Below are 23619 nucleotides of genomic sequence, written 5' to 3'. Positions count from 1 at the left end.
TTAATAAAATGAGGCTAATGATTTCAACAACTGTTAAAATTGTGCCTTTAGAGTTGGGCTACCAAAACTGAAAACCGAATGCATCACTGCTCTTAGATTGTATCATCTTGTCTTATCTTCACTATGTTATATCTTTCTTAGGATGGTCTACTAAATCTTGAAATTATTTCTCAAAATATGTTTTTGAACGAGGCCTTTGAAAATTGTTTTCTGTAAAGAAGTGTTTTCTGTATTGTATGCGATAAAACCACTTACTAGTATTGTGCAGCCGATGCAATGATAGTTCAGTTATTATTGTTAAATATTTGTTGTTCCGAGCAGTGCACACAGATTTCATGTTATCGGTATGCAGTAAGTTTCGTGAAGTCGCATTTGTGTTTATTTATTGTTGTTGTTTCTGATTATGGTAGTAGCAGCAAGGGTCTAGTATATAAAAATTTAAGAAAATGTCCAGACCTATTAGACGTCAAATGTAAAAGCGATTACTGGTCAGCCATACAGTAAGTACGCTTACCATTAAGATCTCAGATGTTAAGTAGCGAACACATCTTATTTATCATAAAAAGCCATTCATTAAGCCACTGTTCAGTGCGGTAGTATGTCAGCTATATTCATTTAACAATGAACCGGGAAATACACTCCTTAAACACTATTTAGAATTGACCTGTAGCTTTTAGCAGACTAAGTATTTGGGAAACTATTTTTGTGTGGTAAATAATTTATTTATTGATGCAGTACGTTTCCCACGTGTCTATTAATAGGCATGATTCATAGTTCAGCCTACACGGTTCTCTCATTGAAAAGAAATTAAATCAGTGTGCAAAATTACTTTAAGCATAAAGTGTTAAAAGTATTTTAAATGGTATAACCAGTCTTATGTTCTAGGTATTTCCTATTACACAAAGTGTCACAAGTGTGAATCGGTTTTCCAGACAGGAACATTCAGTGTATACTCGTGCATTGTTTTTATTTTCTCAAATAACTAGAGCACTCACACACCTATGTAACAGAAACATCATTGAACAAATCTATTGAACATCTTATATTTCAAGGCTACATCTCTCCCGTAGTCTAATGAAACAACACTAGGCCGAAGATCATTTTAACACGGGATTTCTGTTGAAAATGAAGAATATTCTCGCTGACAACTAATACTGTAGTCTGCAAAATGAGTCGTATGAACATTAAATCACTTAGTCATATTAATTTTAGATTAATCGTATTCCGTCGATTGAACTCGCAAATGTATGATGCTCATGATCAGACGCTTCGTGAAAGATAAAGGAATAAAATGAGGGTTCAAGAAAGATGCTAAATCAGGCTATAATGTTAAAGATGCCCCACTGACTATCTGATTTAAAATAACACAATTCATGTCTTAATACTCGGAATGCTTCTACGCTTTTTCCGCTCTTCTGCTTTTTTTTCCTGGTCAGTGCTTGATATCAAACATAGCAATGTAGTAGAGGTAATGGTATTGTCATAAATAATAATAATAATAATAATAATAATAATAATAATAATAATAATAATAATAATAATAATAATAATCCTCCCTGCGGTTGCTCTGCTTTTATGTCACCATTCTGTGATAAAACATTGATTTTTATCGTGGGGGAGACTGAGAGGAGACTTCTGCCCACCCCACCCGCCCCCCCAATATCGGAGCTGCCTTCTCGGACGTCACTCACCCAGCTCGCCCCGCCCGCGCAGTGACATCACCGCTCACGCGGAGAGCTTTGCCTCTCTGTGCCCCCAGTCTCAAAAACAGACTCCAGCTGCAGGCATTGGCTGTCACAAGAAGCACGCCAGTCCTCCTCTGAATGCATGGAAGCGAGCTAAGCAGTCGACAAGAGCAGTCGAAGAGTATCTTTTCTCTAAAAAGAAGAATGGATACATTGGCAGCCCTCGTATGAAATTTCCTAAAGGGGTTCTTCTTCGTAACTCCTCACCAGCGGGGTTAATTTCCTTGATGTGATTGCGCAGGATTTTGAGAATGCTTCCAAGCCCAGTCACTTCTACACCTTTCTCTGTCAAAGACATACTAAACCTGGAGCAACAGTCTCAGCAGCACCAAGCCCTGCACCTAGAACACCCCCATGCGCACTTGCACCAGGAGGTTCAGCCGCCGCCGCACTTCCAGTCGCCGTCCTGCATGCTGGCTGCCGGGGAGAGCCCCAGCTTCTCGGACGGCGAGGAGAAAATGTCCTTCCTGAACTCGCTGTCGGTACGGGACAGCCACGGGGAGGCCAGCATCTCTCCGGAGCTGTACGTTCAGGCGGCGCTAGGACACTCGGCGGACACCAAACTGGAGGGCGACCTGGAGGAGCAGGAGACCAGTGAGTTCATTCTCCTCACCTTTCACTCCCCTTTCACCGGGCTTCTTTCATGCCATTTTCTGTCTTTTTTTTCCGAATCGCATTGTTGTTCACATCTTATAATTTGTAAAATTGCCAGAAATACCCTGGTAGTAATTCTTAGCGTTTTGGCGTATTTTATATAGGCTGTCTAAATTGCTGTGGGCTCACCCTTCCGCGTATATAAGTATGCATGTTATAGCACAAAAGAACTGAAGACAAACCACAGGGTAAGTGATGTTTTGCCCTGCGACTATTTAATCCATTAAAATGTTCAAAAAGACTAAGCTATAGATCCAAATAAAAGTATTAATTGAAAGGATTTAAATAAATCACTTACTTGCCTCCTATTTGAATACGTAAAAAACGTAATCTATTGCGATGTAAGAATTTTGGGGTTATTTTCCACCTTGATTTTAAATAAATTCCAGGACTAGTTTAAAACGTTATTGCAATAACTAATTGCGTGCAGACCTATATGAGCGACGATTTAAATTGCATTTTTAAAATATTACCTAATGCAGACTAAATATAATTAAAGCTAACCACCGCATAAAGGTGGAAATTCTTTCCTTAAAAGGACTTCAAATTCAAGACAAATGACATGGGATTCACAGAGCGTCCATAAATATAATATGTGCTGATAGGTCTCAAGAAACCGATTTTTACTGTTTGAGCTACTAACAGTTCTTATAACAATTAACACGCAACAGCAATAAAAATAATCAGTGAAATGTTTCGAAAAGTAGAATACACACTATACCCAGAATGAACACGTTTTGCGCTTTTCATCTCTTCAAATCTTCTGATTTGAACTCCAAGAATATTTACAGTAGAGCCTTATAACGTAATTAACAGCTCGAATGTTTTGTTGGAGGTTGATATATATATATATTAAAAAACATCTTAAATTAACGACAGGTACTTTAATAGGGACTATTTAGCACTGAGTTATCCGAGTTTTACATCATACTCACTTTACCCTTTACATTCATTAATAACAATAGCTTTTTAATTTAATTTTATGAAGAAAAATGTTTTTTTGTCAGTAGGCCTATAAAATCTACGTATGTACAGCCAATGGTTTACGTCTTGTGAGTTTTTTAAAATTGCGAAGACAGTTGCTAAACACAGTTCTGTACCAACTGTGTCTAATTTTACAGAAAGCTGCAGTATCACAAAGTCTCAGGAATGCGACGACAGCCGACACTCGGACTCGGAGCGGCCGCAGAAGCAGAGGACGAGGCGGAAACCGCGAGTTCTCTTCTCGCAGGCCCAGGTGTTCGAGCTGGAGAGGCGGTTCAAACAGCAGAGATACCTCTCGGCGCCGGAGAGGGAACACTTAGCCAGCACTCTGAAACTCACCTCCACGCAGGTCAAAATCTGGTTCCAGAACCGGCGGTATAAATGTAAACGGCAGCGCCAGGACAAATCGCTGGAAATGGCAGGTCACCACCACCCGCCGCCGCCCAGACGTGTGGCGGTGCCCGTGCTGGTCCGGGATGGCAAGCCCTGTTTAGGAGGATCGCAGAACTACAACGCGCCGTACACGGTGGGGGCGAACCCTTACACTTATAACGGCTACCCTGCTTATACCTACAGCAATCCTGCGTATAACTCCAGTTACAGCTGTACATATTCCAGCATCCCTGCTCTCCCTCCTACCACGACTGCCAACGCGTTTATGAACATGAACCTCGGTAATATTGCCAGCCTCAGCAGTTCATCCCAGCCTCAGACGCACCAGGGAACCGCGGTCTCGCCGTGCCAAGGAACACTGCAGGGCATCCGAGCTTGGTAGCGAAACCCTGCAGCAGGACGTCAGAGCCATTACGCGTTTTGCTGGTGTCGTTGTTCACTTGTGATGGAAATAACACATTTACCAAGAAAAACAAAACTTCGTTGTCGAAGTGGGGATCTAAATAAAAAAAAAATGACAGTAGTGTTACAGTACTGCAGTTATCTCCGAGACAGCAAGGAATGTTCACGTTTTCCTATATCTTAACACTAGAACGCTGCCCAATGTACAATTCCCATAATGTATTACTTTTTAGCCATTAAAATGAACTATTTTTTTGTTATTCTCGAGTAAAGTTACCACTGGAGCCTAAACGATTCCTGTACGAAAACAGTATTAACTGCACTACTTATATGCTTTGGTAGCCAAGTTGAACTCACGTCGGATTTCTGTAAACTGAACAAGACCCTCGCGACCCCTGCGATGAGAGGTCATTAAAACACGAGAAACCAGTGTGCCGAAAAACGGATTACGTCCCAGGAAATTCAGATACCTCTTCGTTTTCCGGAGAAATCCCAGATGTTTGTTTCCACTGGACGCAAAATTATCCTTTCTGAGGACTTAAGGCCACTTGTCACGAACACTCGTTTTCAAAACTATGTTTTTGATATATTTGGCATGAGAAAATATAACCCTTAAAAGATGTCTGCTCTCACCGATATTTAACAGGTTGTTATTCCTCCCAATAACTATGGTATGGAGTGTACCACTGAACTGTGAGTTTGCTAGTTTGTGGTTCCTTAACGCATAATCTCAACGAAAATTTCTAAATCCAATATGAAGACCAATTGTATTGGATCTGTACATAGCATGTTCGAATGTATTTGCTCATGGTAAGAAGGAACTCCCAAGTTTGTATAAAACGCCCTGCTTTTAAAAGAATGGAATCTAATAAATTTTTGAGGTGCAATGTTTTACTTATGTGAAGCTGCCATATCTTTATTAAAGTATGTTTTTGATGAATATGCGTCTCAGGAAATGTATTTTATGTTTCCTGATCACACCATTTGTTGAAGAAGATAATCCCACTACAATCTGACATAAGCAGGTGCTATACTGTGCCATTTTAATGTCTGTTATGAGGAAGCTCGTCTTTACTACGGATACAAAAACCAGGTTCGCTTTCTCATTTTCGCCTCTCCCCGCAAAAAAACAATAAAGCACGAATATCGGTCACGTGCTGCGGTCCCCGCGATCAGATATTTCTGATACACGATCCCAAATGACGGCAGAACGTTTGTTCGTAGATTCACTCCTCCGTTCACATCAGGAAGTGTTAAATCACAGATAAACCCTCTTCCCCAGCTCTGAATTCTTTATGAAGAGCTATTTGGGCGCTGGTTGCGAGCGATTTTCGCTTTGTTAGCCTCTTGCGATTTACAAAAAATGTCTTGCTGGAGCCAGTTAGAAAGGGCAGCCCAGGCACACTCGAATTAATTGTGCAAGTGCCAAGTGCTCTGAAAGGAGGAAGTTATTCTACATTGAGGAGCTTTGAGGACGCGATTAGGCATCTAAAATACCCTGAAAGAAGCAGTTCGAGTTGGGTTGGAAGGTAGGAATAATAGCCTTTATTGGATTCATGAACAAAAGGTGTGTGGTAGGAAGGCTGAGTCCTCAGTAAAGACAAAAGGGGCCCAAGAGCTGCTAGATTGACGTCCTTAAATATTCCTCATTGATGCGGAGGCGGGGGCATTATTTTAGCTGGCTGGCTAATAGGAGGATGGATAAAATGTGTTCAGTTTTGTTCGCTCCTTTTTGTTAACGGAGAAAGGAGCTCTGATTAGGGGGAGCGCTCTCCTGCGGGGCTCCTCGAGGGCAGGCAGCCTGGAGGTTACAGCGGGAGGTTGGTGTCTGAATGAAGGGTCATTATTGCTACAAGTTTAGCCATTTCTCTATTGCAAAAAAAAATGGAGAACCCTGAAACTGAGGGAAATTCTGAGGGACAGGAGAAAGAAAGGGAATCAAGGTATAGAAACCACAATGAATGAAGACCATACGGGCAAGTTACTCCTCCACCTTTTTAGATTTCTTTTAATAACCTGGAAGAATTACATGAAAAGTGCGTTTTGTGCCGCACTGCACCGACGCAGAATGCACGGAAATCATCTCATGGAAAAAAAAGGCAGGACTGGAAGCTTTTTTATAAAGTGTTTAGGAAAAAGACGACACGATCCGTGATTTCTAAAAATCCATGGTTTTATTGGCTGTTGAGGAAAATATATTTTCTGCCTCCCGATATTAATATAGGTGTCAGTAAAGAAGAAGAAGTAGCAAGCGACACCCTCAAGAGAGATGAATAACAGTGGAGATGCAGTCTGGACGGTCTGTGTCCAGTGTCTTCACACATCACACATGGAAACCGTCACATTCCGTTTTCCTGAACGGCATCGAGGCTTCTCAGTCCGGTGGCTTACTGCAGATACTCAGAAACTGTTTTACAAATATCAAAATGAAAGAGGAAAAACAGCTTTTCTAAATACCACACTGAAGGCATAGAAAATCTCATAGGGCACTCCTATTATTTTATAAATCTTCTTGTAAATATATATATATTTTTAATTATTTAAAGGGGTTTATGCACAGAGTGTCGGGTTTACCTCACAACCACCGCATCTACAGTACGCGTGCATGCCCTCTAACACGACTAACAATATCTTGGTAACGAGTATATAAAATAAGGTTCAGAAATACAGTCGCAAGACCATTTTGACATTAGACAAATAGTCTTTTCACGTACTGGGTGGAATTTTTTTACGGAATTACATGTATCCACTTGTTCTCGGGGCCAGGTTTAGACAAACGTCTTGATTCTGGATCACGCGAGCTTGTTTTAACTAGAATAAGCTACAAGGGCACGGATTCGACATATTAAACTCACATATTAAACTTAACTCAGAAACACGAAGGTGAACGTCTTTGCAAAAATAAAAAGGTGCGAAACAGCACTGGCGTACATTACATGGATTCGCGTTTCTTTCTTCATTCACAACATAATTTTGTCAAGAAATGAAACTAGGCGAAGCCGCTGGGTTCCCTTATAGAATGTATTATCAGCGAGACAGCCGTGTACGCGACGGGACAGCACAGACCCTGCATACCAAGAAGGGCCAGGGAGCGCGGCGGAAAGCAGAAAGTGTACAGCCAAAGTTTAAAACGAGTTCGGATAGAGAGGGGACATAAAACAGACAGTCTAGAGCCGTCACTTTAGAAACTCCGCAGGCACAGCAGTCTATTGGGCTAAAATATTTTAAAAAAATAAAAGCAACATAAACTAAAAGAATAATAATAATCGAACGCGGATTTGCTCACCCCAAAACGCCTGCCACGGATTTATGCTAGGGTAAAATAGAGTACACCCTATTGCTTGAAAATGGAATTCATGGAGTTGTTGAAGTCCACATAAAATGTATTCCAGGCTTTGTAAAAGATGTAGTTGATTTGCCGTTTAAGTACACTTCTAAATTGCAACAGAAATTGTTAACACAATTGCTATAGAAATGGCAGAAAACAAGTAAATATACACTACAAGCCTGGGTGATGTTTCATAACTGTCCACTTCTTTTTCAGATCATTTAAATAAAAAAACAGCATACATGTAAGAATTGTTGACCAATAAATCTGATATTATAAGAACATCTCCCGTGGTAGTTTAAGTAAAACAATTGAACATCTAGGTATTCATTATTAATACATTTCAACACGTTATACTTGGGGATGAAAGTTTTCCATTTCCCGTCTCTGAGTGCGCCTTTGGATTAAGAAATCTATATGGTCGAAACAGGCTTTTTAAAAGAGAGGCATTATTTTAAAAGTCTAGTAAATAAGTGATGAAATACATATTCCAAGAGAAAAAAACAGTGTTTGAAAACCGATAGGAATGACCTATCTGAAAGTTCCACCAGGAGTTAAGCGTTTCCCATTTCTTTTGAACTAATTTTTAAATTCTTATTAATAGCATTAATTTGACATGGTGGCCACGGTACATGTCGATCCAAAGAAGTCAATCAAATTATTTGTAAGTTTTAATTTTGCAACTCCAAAATTATATTCTCTTTAGGAAAGTTTTTTTCAGGCTTATTTTTTTTTTATCGTAACCGTAAAGCGCTGCTTGAGTAATTACTATGCTCAATAACTATGCTAGTATTTCTTTCGAAATGACATTCCCGATAAACGTCATTCTAACGTAATGCGAAATAGGACAGATGCACAGATAAATGTGAAAAAAATATATTTATGGGGGTTCGGCCATCCTGAGGGGTTTTTAACTAACATTAAACGTTCGTCAGGAAAAAAAAGATGTTTTTGAATGTGAGTCTGGGACAATGTAAAAGATCTTTATTGGTGGAGTCGAGAAGAACGGTTTACTGATGAACTACAACATTTGTTCAGGGTAATTCGCAATGCGTGTTTCTTCACAATTTCCAACACTGAATCCTACACAAATTGAGCGGTTAGCAAAGCGTCTTGTGCTGTCACTCGCGACGGTTTTACCCCTCCTCAGACCAGCAGAGACGCCTCTAAATCAGATTGTTGGCTAATCTTCGATCACCAAAGTAATCTGGATTTATTTTAACAACTTTCAACTACTGCTCGGTTCTCAGGGGATATAGTACAAACCGTTTTACTAATCCCCTGTTAGGGTAAAACAACTTGAGTCTGTGTACAATCAGCAGTTCCCTAATGCACTAGCCCTATTAATGGAGATTAATTGGAATGTAAACAAAGACAGAGCAAGGCTTGGCCCCGACTGATAGCGAAGGTGTACCCTTCCCACTGGCTACTGCGCTGCCGGTAGGACATACCTGATGTCAGAGTAAGTGGTCCAAGTGGTTGATATATGTAAATAGTGATGGCGACAGGGTGGCGATGCCTGGGGACGCAACCTCAACACAGCGCATTGACTAGTTTCTGGGAGTAGGGACCAAGATCCGTATCTCTTCCAAACCCTGCAACTCACCCGGTATCCTCACAGACTCCTTGGTTTCCCAAAACAACTTTAAACAAAAGGTCTCCTGGGCAACCACTTCAGGGGAATAAAGGACAAAAGCCCTGATAGAGACTATCCAGGAATGGGAAACGTCTACTTAAGCACCTACGGGTGCGCGATTCCCAGTTTAACCCGTAACAAAGTATACACGAATTAAAAGTGTACACGCATTAAAATCATTTGAGCAAATGCGTTTGAAGAGTAGCAAATAAATGCAAATAGTTTTGCGACTGTATCGTTTTTCTAATGTAACATAAAAAAAGATATTATTTTTGTTTCCACAGAGCTGTGCATTTCTTATAGTTCGAATACAGCACAACACAATCCGCAGGACCGACCGCATAGAGAAACGATAGTTGCTATTATAATACTGCTGTAAATTCTTTTTTTTTCATTGTTTTAATATCCAGCAAAATTGAACTTTCTCTCATGTTTTATCGCGTATAAATCATATCCTTTCCTAGATTTTAGCGATAATTGTAATGGATTTATGATGTTAAAATAAAAACAAAAGGAACTTGCAAATACGGGTTAAAGACAATTAATCTTTTCCAGAGACAAACACACATAGGTGTGCCTGACAAGCCAATCCACCATATCGCTTTGCGTTATCAGGCCAAATGCTATTTTTATTTTGGAAGTATTCATCCCCAGTGTTTACAAATATAGATGTATTTTATCCCCGTTTCCTAAAGTGTGCAACTGAGGCTCGAATTAGTGATGCTTCTTAAAACAACCCTGGACAAAACAATCAGTTCCAGCTCAGATCCCTTTATCAAAATCCCAGATAAATGAATATAATTGAATAAGGACCCAATGCAATGGCTGTTGCTCAAATTAAAATGCTCAGCAACCTTAAAGCAGTCATTACCTATGAATTTCTACAGTTTGTAGTGTTATTTCCCACTCAGTCAGTGTAGACTCTTTAACCATATTACTGAAATCTGCAATGTTGACTCTAAAGCATTCAAAAGAAAAGCAATTTGTCTGAGAGACTCGCCTGTGTACTATTCTAATGAGTTCTTTAAAAAAACACTAATATGTTTCCACTACATTAGCACAACCACATCCTGTACAGTTGTTTTTTCCTTGGAAATGGATACATCAGCTACAATCTCAGTCCCCTCGAATTTCTCTGGCTGGGGAGACAAATCCCAAACTCATCTGGATAGATAAAGAAACAAATATATTGTTGCAGCATAAACAGAAATAATACTGTCATTTGGTCTGAGCCTGATGATAAAACCTGACTGACAATGCTGTCCCATCTGGTACTTGAGTGGGACCAGGTTTCCCCTGAGAGCATCTGCAGGAGTCTTTACTGATCTAGTTCAGTAGGCCTGCATCTGTGGTCCTGATCTGCTTAGAAGAGAAAGGCAGGACTACTTCTTTCACTTCTTCCCAAATCATTTATCCATCATCTTCACTTGCTGCCTTGCTGCCAGTTTAAAGGAAACTCTTGGGTAGTTCCAGAGTCTCTCATTAACAGTAACCTTCCCTTCAGCCCTCAAAAGCAGCACCAACTGAACCCACCAGAAGCATGTAGACATCTGAACACTACCTACATGTGTGGACTGTGGATGTAAAGACTGAAGAGTCTGGCAGGGGTCACAGAATGAAAGTGTGTGTGTTGGGGGAGAGGTTCAGTGGGACAGATTATTCTTCATATTCCAAAGTGATGGTGTGACCCAACCAGGATAAGAGGGGTTTTTCAGCTGCATTCGGTCCCCAGCAGAAGTTAGTACTTGGAGACAAAACTGCTAAAACACTGCATGTCACCAGGAATAAAATTCCCTGGACAAGGCCTCTGAAACATGGCTAAACTGAGCCCATTGCAATGGTTTGAAAACAATCCTTTGTCCCCTAGGTCTTAAGCATGTAGGAGTTGCGATCAGCTTGAGCACTCATTATCCAAGGTATGAAAATGAAGATTTTCAGCAAACAACTGCAAGGGCGCTCAGACTAAATAAACCCCAAGTGAAACTTGAGCAACAGTTCATTAAGGAGGAATTTTGGGTTTTCCTGGAGGAAAAATGAATACAGTTAACTAATAGTATCACTGTCATAACATTCACAAGAAGAATTTTGCATTGTTTTTTTTTCTGGAATAATATCTAACTTGAGATCTCACTTTCAAGTGTCCCGGAAAAAGAGCCAGAGTGTAACTGAGGAACGGCATTCATTTGCAACAAACAGCAGCATTTCACGCTTTGTCACTCTCCTGCAAGATAAACAGACGTGCCGTTTGTTCAAGCGAGTGGACAAAAACTTTACAAAACAATGTTTGCAAAAGCAATTCCAAGATTATTTTTTTTTTCTTTCCGTGGGTCTTGACTTTGGTGCGTTAATGGACAAAAACAGATGAAGGAGCTTGCCCTTCACTAAGTGGTACGGACAGCATTAACAGTAGAGGAAGAAAAGAGGAAAGTCAAGGATTGAAGACCTACAGACCTTGTGTTTCTATGTCCAATTTCAGCTGGGTAATGGGATCAGATATACTAGTAATTGGCATAAACAGCTTCCAGAACGTCAGCCAAGAATCTTTTCCAAGAGTCTGATATGCTATCTATATATGCCAGTTATGACATGTAATTAACTGCTTATTACATATGCTGGGGTCACAGACATGCCTAAAGGTTCTGGAGCAGTGCTGTCCTGATCCGGCTGCGGCGGCACTCTGCTCCCCTCTCCCTGCCCCACTGATGGCACGCCACCTCAGTGAGACCGCGTCTAACGGATGATCCTTTCTGTGCTTTGAAAAAGTGCACTTTTTAAACTTTTGTCAGTGAGTGACTGAGTCCAGGGACCTCCCAGGATCACAGCTGAGTCGTTTATCAACTAGAACTGTTTTAATATTTATTCCTCAGACAAGTTTACAGGATAACTATTAGCAAGCCAAACTATAACAAACATTGGGCTTTCTGGGAAAATCCAGCATACAGCAATCAAGCTAATACTGGCCCACGCGGGGTCCTGACTTGTTTGAGTTACAAACTACTATTACACACAGTATGTTTAGAATAGGTTTGAATACACAAAGTCCAACTATGCCTTTATTTAAATATTTGTGCCAAAACAGAAAATGGTTCATCACCTACCTATCCAGACCATATCAGAGTAATAGCATACATCTCCTCTAGAGTGACTTTAAATCGAGCCGTCAGAAAGTCTCTAGAAAGGCTGAAGCAAGTTTTCCTTTCAAATATTCTGTTTTTCAAAAAGGTCATTGTACAGGGTGACAAACATTGATAAGGCATCCTATGGCTCTGCTCAGGCTGTTAAAAAGCCCCTAAGTGTGTGCTTCATATTGAAGGTTAGGGGATAAACCACAAAAAAACCTTTTCCCTCATGTGAAGGCTCAAGGCATCTCAAAGCATCGCATAGTTCATTTAACACAATTTGTTATTTGTGAATGTTTAAATGCACATTACAAGGGACAAGTTTCAAAGCTATGCAGTGTAAAATGTGCTCAACTGTTTATACATTTCCAGAATATTAAACCTCTCTTCTGCTTCTAGATTAGCAGCCTTAAAATTTCGAGGAGCTGAATGTTCCGAACAAAACGTCACCCAGTGCACTATACAACGTAAGACACGACTAGTACAACTGTTCATTGTTACAGTCAATACTTTCACTATCACAAATTAGTCAAGTATCAAATAGGCTGACCCAGTGCTGGATACTGATTGCCCACCCATTCTGCAGCTTATCGAGACATTTGGCCACCAGAGATGTTGGTGAATGACGTCATCACGAGGGCACAACTGGGATCAATGTGAAACTGTAATTCAGTCTGAGAACAGGAGGCGCTTCTCTACACGCAGGGGTGGAGGAGTATAGAACAGTCTATCCAGCCCTGTTGTTGAAGTCGAAACCCCGGCCTGTTTCAAGAAACAGCTGGATGAGATCAGATGAATGAGCTACTAACTACCGAACAGGCTAAATCGGTGAGAAACGACAGGAGGCCTTTCACTCTTTCTTATGTTCTAAAGACTTGAGAATGCTGAAGTTTCCAAAATTACTGCCCACAACTATAAGCCCCCAAAGGCCACTCCCCCCCGGAAGTCTGCTTCCTCTTTGCCTTATGCCATTCTGACAGTAAAAAGCATCCAAACTTACAGCACAACATTAAAAAACTGGATTTTGTACACCATCGTAAGAATCGCATTGGACAGTGATAAACCGGAGTGCGATTTCCAAATTAATTGATGTCGTTTTTATCAAAATAAAGGTTTCACCGAAATGTAAGTGTATTCAATATACTGTATTGTTTGCGATATAAGCAGATTCTGCAGAGTTCAACGTGCATTTTAAATTCAGTTTCTTGCCATCTAGCAGTGAATGCGAGAGCGGCACCTACGCTGCGATTCAAGGGGAATATAACTGATGAAATGCCCAGAAACTGACCTAGTCAGGACCTCAGCCAAGTCAAGCGCTGTGTTATAGTGTTGCACCATGTAACCCCAAACAATTAAAAGTGTTGCACTCCCTCCTACGAGAATAAAACTCATTAACAGTCGTAAAAGAAAATCTATTCCACGAGGATAACAAGAAGTTGGAGTGTCGAGTTGCCTCAGCGCGCTGGCTGTAAAGGAACAAGAAGCAGAAGTTACAGCTGCGCTGGAAAGTAAGAAAGAGTTTCTAAGCTTAAGCGCAATTAACATAGTTCGTCTTGTCTGTTAAACGTACAGCGTGATCCTGGTGTGGTTCCGTATGTGACCTGATTCATGGAAATGTATTAGTCTTGTTCAGATTGAGAAAGTCTGAAAGTATTTCATTGCGCTTCAGTGATATTCCCAAGGATGAGAGACAGAGGGTCTCAGACTCATGTCACTAGAGTTCCATTATGGCAAGAGGAAAAATGTAGTAAATAAGATGGTAAAATATTTTTATAAATCAATATCATAAAAACATGCATGTGTCCTAAACTTGCATGAAAACGCGACAATGTTAGAGCATACGACTAGAAGGTACGCTCACAGACGTTCATACTAATTACCACAAGGTGGGGCTGTTGCTTCATTATATACTGACATCATCCACTTTGTTTCTTCTCAGATTGCGTTTGGATTTCTAACAGCACTAATAACTGGCTTAAGTCGCGTTTACCTGTCATAGTAAACATATCTGGTTTTAAACAAGCGCTCTGTGTCTTTTTTTTGTTTTGTTTTGTTTTATAGATTGTGTCCACTGATGCAAGAGAATTTAGCCTACACAATTCTTAAACGCTGCAAAGGGTAATTTTCGAAAAATGAGCATTCAAATCCGTTCTCGCTAAATCTCGCCACATCGCCTTCATGAATCTCCTTTCAGCCCTCACCCGTGAGGTGACCTTGATCATGGAATCAGCCAGTAAATGCTTCGTTTCATCGCAACACGCTGACGAAGACAGGATTTATTTCCAGACAAGTCAAAGTTTAAAGTAATTCAACAACAGCCCCCGGCTCCTTGAAACAGGTCCTTACCGTGCTCCTGAGGCAGAAACGCCCACGCTGCTGTCTCTTGAAAATCCCTCACACACTGCCCGTGCGGAGGGATCGGGCAGGGTGACCTCAGAGCCCCTAGCTCTCACCCCATTGCGTCACTACCGTTACGACAAGGGATTTCGGATCTTCGTTATAGACTAAAATACATCGAAACGTGCTTGTTCGTACGTATATATACAGATATTGTTTATACTCGTCAAACGCATGGTTCCTCACAATTTCGGCTTTATAGTTTGTAATATCTGCGACAACAAACGCTGCACTGTAACAATGCATTGGTTTAATGCTTTCCAATGCGTTTCTGACAAGCCAAGTTATTTTGCGGAAGAATCGTTTACATTTATCTCCCAGAAAACCTAACGAAAACCTCGGACGCTTCCAGGAATGGAGATGTCAAGTGTACTTCAGAGAAATCCTTTAACTTGTCGCGACGCTCTGTGCAGCTGCGGGCGCTGACCTCCACACCTGCTGTTGTTACACGGGGCTCAGAGAGCCGTTCCTACTTCAAAAGGGATCAGCTCCATGACGCATTGAAAAACTGTTTCACATGGCAAGCAGCAGCACCAAGAAATTATCACCTCATAACGAGGACAGGGACGACAGCTGTTATTTATAAAACATGAAATTATGCACTCCCTCTTTGTGTCCGCTACTCGTGACGGCTGTTTAATCGGCTAATGTGTTCGAACAGGTTTTTATAATGACAACCATATCTGCCTGCCAGAAGATAGCGGCTCCCTTTCTTTAAATAATTGGAACAAAATTCTGCGGCTCAGAAGTTTAATTACATCAACCATTAAGGTGATGCCCAAGATAACAGTGTTGGGAGCTGAAAAAACTACAATTCCGGTTTCGATGTGAAATGTCTGAAAATGTAATTCATTGCATTTAAATGTTAGAAACCTAATGCTTTAAAAACAGAAAATTAGACGGCAGACACTTGACAAGCTGTAATGTAAGCGGGTTTGATTTATTCCATGAGCAAGATCGATGCTTGATGAGTTCAGAGTCCTCTGCGTTACGAATTCTATTTAGAATGATCTAGAATTGGTAGAATTGGAATTCTGTTTACTACGAATAGGAAGTACAGTACAGTTAAATAACTAATTTTGCCATTAACAAATAAATGTGTGATCAATTTCTTTTTCAGAATTGACGCCCTCGCGGAAAAGTGGATTAAATGAAGTCTGTCAAACATAACTAAAAGACCTAGCATCGGTTATTAACACCAGTTCAGTCGGTGACCGATGAAACATCGCCAAGGGGCTAATTGCTCAAAGAGGAGAGACCCCAGGTCTGAAGAGCAGAGCCTTAGAGATAGATAGGGTAGTGAAAAGCACTGAGTTAGGGCCATTTGTGGTGTGACATCCTAAATCCTATGACAGAAGACCAGAAAATAAAATGCTGTAACATTTTATTTACATAAATCACTTAGATTTGTTGCTGAAGCTGATTTTGTCATGTCTTTCAAATCATAGCTAAGATCTTAAATCAGTACATTCCTAACAACTAAACAAAGACAATGATCAAGTAACTCCGTTTTCTTTGCAGATTTTGTATGTCCCTGAGAGGTTAATAAGCCCTCACTCTCACTGATCTGCAAAGGGCAACATACTTGGGTTCACATGGGTTTTCTGTGGGAGCTCCAGTTTCAACCCACTGTCCAAAAACCTACCGGTGTTTGTGTGTGTGCCCTGAGATGGACTGGTGTCTCATCTAGGATGTATCTCCTCTTGCGCCCATTGCTTGCTGGGCTTGGCCCCTGCCCTCCCATGATCCTGTGCTGGATAAACCAGTTAGAAAAAGGAAGGATGGATGGAGCTTCATAAATGAGAGCTTATGCAACATAAGTTGAATAAGCTCTCTTTCTGTGTAGGAACTTAATCAAATAAAGCTGCTACTGGAAAAACAATGGTCTGAGAAAGGAACAGGGGTTAAAGAGGGTGAGGAGCATTTCTATTTTAGTCAAGTTTATTGGATATCTAGGGCTAACCAGGAACTTTCATCATCATAATTCCTTACACTTAAATAGTGCTTTTCTGGACAGTCCTTTGAAAGCATTTTACATGTTATCGGGGCTCCTCTCACCCACCACCAATGTGTAACCCCACCTGGATGATGTGACAGCAGCCAAAGTGCACCAGTACACTCACCACACACCAGCTATCAGTGGGGAGAAGAACAGAGTAATGAAGGCAATTCAGATGGGGATGATTAATCCATGATTTTTACTGTCCATCAAAACGGAAGGTCGGCACCTTTTTACAGTATAGTGTCCCCATCACTATACTGGGGCATCAGGACCCACACCGACTGCAGGTGCCTCCAGCAGTAACCTTAGTTTTTCCCAGAAGGTCTACCATCCAGGTACTGACCAGCCTCACACCTGCTGAGCTTCAGTGGGCTGCCAGTGGTGAGCTGCAGGGCGATATAGCTGCTAGACTGTAGAGAACATAGACAGAACCTTGGGTACAGTACATCCGTTATCCAGATGTGTACTCATGACAGCGCTCCTGCTCAGCATGTATGAGGAATGGCAGGAGTCTAAGTCCACGTGGTGGAATGACACTGTCACATGCTTGTATTGTCGAGGTTGTACCTCCTCATTTGGCTGGAAGAGGAAAGAGATTATGTTCTGGTGTGGAACTTGCCCGAAGGCCACAGGATTTCTAAGTATTCCCACCTTCAGAATTTCAAGCATGAAAAAACATGCTACTGGTCTCACTTGAATGAAATACACCATAGACTTATCAGCATTCTCTTTTAAACAAATTATTTTTAAGAATTGTATGAGTGTGTAGTTTACATGGAATTTTGATCTTACATATTTTTTTGCTATTTAGTGACAGAGATTGCAAATCGTATTACGCCTACTATGGCAAAAGAAACAGCAACATGAAATGTATGTTTCTGAAAGGATTATTTTACATACTTTCAGGATAGTTCATATTGTGAGTTATTTTATTCACATCTTCCTGTTTGCCTGTTTCTCTTACACTCAAACTAACACATTCAGCTATTACATTTGAATAATTTACAGGAACTTCGATACTTTCAATACATTTATGTGAGCTTGTTCACGTCCCTGATGGCTTTTCTTTCTCGGGTGGCTACAGTGTGAAAATCTGTGAAAGTTTTTTTCAGTAAAGTGCACTTGACGTTTCACTTTTCCCGATGTTCATTTTCGGATACACTCCCAGCTCACCTCCTTCAGATTTTTAACTCCGCTGATTTTTAAATTCCTCAATAAACTGTAGCGTAATAAAACACTGCTGTGGCATGAGACTTCAGAAAAGCACAGTTGCACGTAATCATGTTTCTGATGTGGGATAAACGACATGAATTTACGCATCAGTGGATAGGGTTTGAGAGAGAACAACGGGGAAGCCCTAACTACCCAAAACCTTCACCAGAAACCGTAAAAGTGGAAAACTCCTTGTTCTTTTTCAGGTTCTTAAAAAAGCTATCCTGCATCGGTACATTTGCCGTGTCCAGCAAGGGAAAACAAGGCACACATTTGCGTTTCAGACTGGTCACCAGAAAAGTGCGTCTGTCCGACCCTGGAACTGGATTCTAACATTGTTTCGGTGGGTCCTGTCCGTTACGTAATTGAACTTTTAGTTTAGAGATCAATCTTTCATGGCAAAGTGCTGTGTCGTGAAAAGAAGATGCAGAATACTTTACCTTAACTTACCTTTTAAAATGGACCAATTTGGGTTTATTTGAGTTACTAATAATGTTTTATACGTGATTTGTAATCTTCGGAATCAGTCGTTCAGTTAAATGTTCAAACGTAGTAGAAGTCGAAATTAGAAGAAAGAAAGGACCAGGAAATGGTGTTAGGAGGCCCCGTGTTGAGCTCCAGATGAGGGTGAGACTGCAGCCTGTGCGCTTTCAAAGCCTTTTTAATGATCCAGGCGACTTAATTTAGAGTCACTCACCAGTACAGTACATTAGTTTGACAGAACTCCCGTGTTGAATGTACAAAGGTCGTTAACACCTATAGTTTACAGTACATTAACTTGCTGTCAGATACCGCTGCAAATCAGTGGACACACAGACCTGGGCTTTCTACACCCTGGTCCTGCACGACCGCTCTCTAAGCTCTCAGTCGCTCAGACTTTGCCTTAGTTTGTTGAACCATATCGATGACAATCATTTTTAATTGGAACGTGTTTCCAAAATGGTCTAAATTGGCAAGGGCACATTTTATTTAGAATATGATGGCACATAGTTGATTGAAAGTTCCGCTGGAACGAAAACCTGCGCATCTGTACACCAAGACCTAGCGAAACTTAGTGATGTACTCCAGAGACAGACAGCCAGGAAGTTAGTATTGAATTCCAGCGCAGGTCTGCATTTCAGTTAGGATGCTAAACGTTAAAGCAATTTTCTATTGATTAAGTCTAAGTCAGGGTTTTGCTAAATAAAGATCGGTTTATTTTATTCATTTCTTATATATAAAGAAACGCCGGCGTCTTAGTCAGCACCGTACACGTCTCGCTGAGCATAGTGGTTCGTGTTCCAAGGCTGAATAGAAAAGACCTGTCGACAGCACAATTACAATAATGCGCTCCTATCGACACGGCTCCGTTGGTCCGCTTTTATCCTTACGATGCTTATCTCTCATGAAGCACTTAAAATATCTAGATCTGTTCACAGAACACATGTCATAACGGTTTTTCCAATTATTTCAAGTATTATTATTGTTGTCGTTGTTGCTGTTGTTGTTGACAGTTTACCAATATTATTTGCTTAAAAAGTATACGGAGGCTCTTATGGTTTATGACTGAATTGATTTTATTCTTCTTTCTGAACTACAAGATATACGACGAGAGAGTTCTGCGAATTATACACCTTTTTCAATGAAGACCACGACTCTATGTATGAACTTTATTGAGGTCTGCACACAAGACTGTCGAGAAGAATTACTTTTCTGCCGACTCAAATGTATTCAGTCATGTGGGAAACTTTTTTTCTTTCGTATATAGCGGCCTAATTGTAATAGTTGTCATTGTTGCTATGAAATGAAACAGTACACCGTGTATATTGGGAGTCGACAAAGGAGCTTGAATCTTAAATCCACTCGCAGAACAAAATCAATACTGCAGCAGAGCACACTACAGCGCCCCTGGTTACGCGATTCACACTTAACAGATTATGAACTGGCTGCTCGGCGCGGCGCTTAATTAAAACAAGTGTTTTAAGGGCTTTTCGCAGAAAGGTGGATCTAAGGGCGGAGCTGAGGCTAGCAGGCAACCAATCAGCCTGGGGCTCTGCTTTGTTGGCAGGAGAGTTAATACAGACTTGAAAGTTTTGACACTTTGGCTGTTGATTGGACTAGGACGAATCTTTCTGCAATTAAGTCACACTCAGTAACAGAAGAGAGAGTTTGCCAAATCAACCTTTCTCCCGATTATTATTTTTTTTTTTGTACGAGCTGGCCTTTTAGATGAAGGCGCATGCTTTTATTCCAGTCCATAGGGTCTGCTAGTAGCAGTCTGCAGTTTGATCAGAACTTTAAAGAGGCAAAGTAGTGTCTTAAAGTCCATCAATGGCGCAAAGAGGCAATCCATTCTCTATCCATGACATCCTAACCCGAGGACCCGATAAGCGCGTTGCCGATGCCGTGGTTCTGGAAGCGCCGCCGCTCGGCGCGTTGGCTAGCGCTGGCGCGCAGGGGGAAGCTGCCGCCGGCACCCGAAGATGCTCGGATTCCTTCCTCTCGGATTACAGCGGGCGGCACGTCGGGAACAGCAGGGGAGACAGCCGAGGCGCGGTGGAAAGCTCTGGGATCCCGCCGAGCCCGTGCGCGGAAAGCGCGTCTCAGTTAGACCCGCAGTCCTGTGGCGAGGAGTGGACAGGGGAAGAGCCTGTGTATTCGGACTGTCATCAATACAAAGGTAGGAGCCACATGCATTTCTGGGGATTGAGTCCAAAAGTATGCCGCAGTATTTCAGGACTAACTGTTGTATTGCAGTGGACGCCCTTCTTGTTTATGATAGGGGTGTTAATAGAAAGAAACGACAAAACTGTCGTTTTGTTTTCTTTTCCAAACGGGTAAATTCAGTTAAAGGTGTATTTTTCCTCAACAAATCTTCTTGGATTCAGAATAATCGAATGCATCATACAAAAACTATAAAACAGACGTTTTACAGTGTCTCAAAAAGAGAAGTTCGAGGAACATTAAAGACATTCATTGGGCTCAGTCCGATTTCATTCTCTCACGTTTTCTTGACTTTCGAAATGAGAATTGAAATGCTACTTTTGTTTTATTTTAATTTTTATCATTCTTTAAGTCCTGGTGAGTGAAGGCCTCTAAAATTCACATCCTGCTTAAAGCATACTTGAGGCCTTGACCATAATTCACCCTTCCACGCCCTTTTACAAACCATTGTAGTATTACAACCCATTGCCAGAGAACACTGGCCCTTTTTTATGGAGTTAACAAAACAGTCAATTTGATTCCTTTGGTACAAGTGGCAGAACACAATAAATACCAGAGCTTTTAAGCAATTGAATTGAACAGTAACTAAATACCCGGGAGACTATATTTAAAAGTATGACAGTTCATACATGTTTTATGTTTATAGTTGAAACACTGCGGAGCTTTGACAGAAGTGGAATTTTATAATGGCATAAACAAGATTCTAAATGCTTAGGGAGTTATCACTTGAGAGATGAATTGTGAAAACATGACAAAGTGGTTTGGCCAAACCTATGAAATAATCGCAAAGTATTTGTTTTTGATATTACAGAACACCAGGAGCACTCCGCCGTGTCAGAGGGTCAGGACAAGTCAGAGACCCGAGGCGCGGGCCAAGCCCAGCCCGGCAAGAAGCGCTCGCGGGCCGCCTTCTCCCACGCGCAGGTTTACGAGCTGGAGAGGCGCTTCAGTCTCCAGCGGTACCTGTCCGGCCCAGAACGGGCAGACCTGGCGGGGGCTCTGAAACTCACAGAAACCCAGGTGAAGATCTGGTTCCAGAACAGGAGGTACAAAACGAAACGGCGCCAAATGGCGGCTGAGCTGGCCGCCAGCTCCACACCGACAGCGGCCAGGAAAGTTGCGGTGAAAGTTTTGGTAAAAAATGACCAGCGACAGTACAGGGCTGAGGATCTGCTCTTTCCACCTGTCATCCAACTATACCAGTCCTACCAATATTACCCTTACATGTACTGCTTCCAGCCGTGGGTGTCGAACACTTCCCTGTGCGGAGGAACGCTTTAAAATAATTCCTGTTGCTGCAGACGATGGACAGACGTTTCAGTGAACCCTGCGGTACTAACACACAAGAAATCTTCAGAACATCATCCTCCATCACTCGCTTTCTATTGCAAGTGAAATGCGTTGTGATATCCAACCAGACGTCAGATTCACGATGGAGAAGCTTTATGCTTCAGTCCGCTGACTTGAGCAGACTTTTAGGTTTTAGAGTGCGTTTGAACATTTTTGGGACATAGTAGCCCTAATTCAAAATGCATAAAAACGTTTTATTGTCCGAGCTTTGTGGTAGTTTATCTACTGACTGGTTAAATGGTAACTAACGATTTATTTAAAAGGAGCTTTGTAATACACTTGGTCATAATAAGGATAAAGTTCCGTGAGCTGTTTCTCGTAGTTCTGCATAGAATGGATAAAAAAGTACCTCATGACTTTTGTTTCCTATACTCTCTGGAGACACCAAATTAAGGACTCGAATTACTTTTTAAACGACTTGTTTTGCCCAATCAACCATCCCGAAGGAATATTTGCACTTCAGTAAGTATAAAAGAGCAATATGTAAGTGATTTTCTAACACTCTAACTTTGCACAGCAAGATCTTAAAATTAATTGAACGTTTTGTATATAGTCTATGACTATCGGTCTGACTATTCTGTGACCAGTTTCTATATTTTTCATTAAAGAGAAATAAAAACAAATCTAACAAAGAAATCAAAACTGAGCACAAAGATCAAACTGATCCATGCCTACATTACGTTTGTTGTGATTTTGGTAAAAATGTCTTGAATATAATAAAAACGTTTTAGATAAACTATATTTCAATAAACCTCTCAATCGTGAGCATTTTATATTGCAGAGCGAAACCAAGAGTAAATGCTAAAAGATTATTTCTCGGAAATTGATTACCAGTTTAAAATATAGGTCCAACAGCTTGTTTGTTTCTTTGGGTTTCGAATGATAAAAGTCGTTTCTGTGCTATAGGTGCCAATAGATTAACATAATCGATAGCTCAAACACCATCTGAGATATTTACAGAAGTATAAATTAATGTTCCGCGAGGGGTCGTTCGAACTATTTGTATTATTTTTTAAAATAATTTTAATAATTATATTTTATTTTTTATAGTATATTATAGTCTATATTATATTTAATAGGCACTAAGAATTTATCAGATTAAAGATAATATTGTGTATGCAGTTCATGGAATTTTCTTGAAAGAATGGCTGCTAATGTCTCAGGATGCTTTACCCGGACAGTTCTTTAATCGCTATTCGTGATTAAATTTACACATTTTGAACACCGATATAAAAAAGAGCGTTAGGGTTAAAATGGGTGTTGTATAATTCGATATCTATATTTCTAATTAAAGGTTTATTGACAAAAATAAACAGGTGGGTAAAAAAATCACCTAATAATTCCCGATGTGCTCACACGTTTACTTTTCCTGAAACAATCGTTGAATGATATACAGTATATGCCAGTTCTGTACCTGGCGTGGGTGAGCACAGGGAAGTACGCTCAGACTGATGTGTCTTAGAAAGGCCGCCCCTTCCCACTCAGTTCAGGCCTTGGCTGGTGTGCGAGCGAGCCTGTGAGCTGTCTGTTTATTTGTCCTGGACGACAGGCCCTGGGGTCAGTCGCTCCTGAGGTGGGTTTCATTCTCCCACGTGATCTGTCTGTCACTGGACTTCCAGGTGTGAAATGCCTTAGTTTGGAAAAAATATATAGATTTTGGAAAGGATGTGAGGATTACAGCGTTGTGTTTGGGT

General features: G+C 40.9%; 2 protein-coding genes and 1 long non-coding RNA gene across 3 annotated transcripts; 2 read left to right on the top strand and 1 right to left on the bottom strand.

The window, feature by feature from the left end:
* Nucleotides 1-1734: 1734 nt before the first annotated feature.
* On the top strand, nt 1735-5118 carry nkx2.3 (NK2 homeobox 3). The gene is made up of 2 exons (XM_006630433.3): nt 1735-2339; nt 3521-5118. Exons 1-2 carry the CDS (start codon nt 1997-1999, stop codon nt 4156-4158), a joined length of 981 nt encoding a protein of 326 aa, XP_006630496.1. The 5' UTR covers nt 1735-1996; the 3' UTR covers nt 4159-5118.
* Nucleotides 5119-6333: 1215 nt separating this feature from the next.
* On the bottom strand, nt 6334-14788 carry LOC138238414 (uncharacterized). Its single transcript, XR_011189437.1, has 2 exons — nt 14608-14788; nt 6334-6585 (listed from the first exon to the last, which is right to left on the bottom strand). It is a non-coding gene; the product is annotated as an uncharacterized lncRNA (long non-coding RNA).
* A 5008-nt stretch (nt 14789-19796) lies between these two features.
* On the top strand, nt 19797-22281 carry nkx3.3 (NK3 homeobox 3). Its single transcript, XM_006630562.3, has 2 exons — nt 19797-20531; nt 21387-22281. The coding sequence occupies exons 1-2, from the start codon at nt 20183-20185 to the stop codon at nt 21854-21856; spliced, it is 819 nt and encodes a 272-aa protein (XP_006630625.1). The 5' UTR covers nt 19797-20182; the 3' UTR covers nt 21857-22281.
* Nucleotides 22282-23619: the final 1338 nt, after the last annotated feature.

Source organism: Lepisosteus oculatus, chromosome 4 (genome assembly GCF_040954835.1).
Source record: "Lepisosteus oculatus isolate fLepOcu1 chromosome 4, fLepOcu1.hap2, whole genome shotgun sequence".
NCBI classification, from domain to species: domain Eukaryota; kingdom Metazoa; phylum Chordata; class Actinopteri; order Semionotiformes; family Lepisosteidae; genus Lepisosteus; species Lepisosteus oculatus.
Note: the sequence above shows the minus strand (reverse complement) of the source record. Positions and strands in the feature narration are given on the sequence as shown.

Coding starts and splice junctions, on each gene's coding strand:
- nkx2.3 (XM_006630433.3), top strand. CDS start 1,997: ATGCTTCCAAGCCCAGTCACTTCTACACCTTTCTCTGTCAAAGACATA. Junction 2,340..3,520: donor CCTGGAGGAGCAGGAGACCA/GTGAGTTCATTC, acceptor CTAATTTTACAG/AAAGCTGCAGTATCACAAAG.
- nkx3.3 (XM_006630562.3), top strand. CDS start 20,183: ATGGCGCAAAGAGGCAATCCATTCTCTATCCATGACATCCTAACCCGA. Junction 20,532..21,386: donor GGACTGTCATCAATACAAAG/GTAGGAGCCACA, acceptor TTGATATTACAG/AACACCAGGAGCACTCCGCC.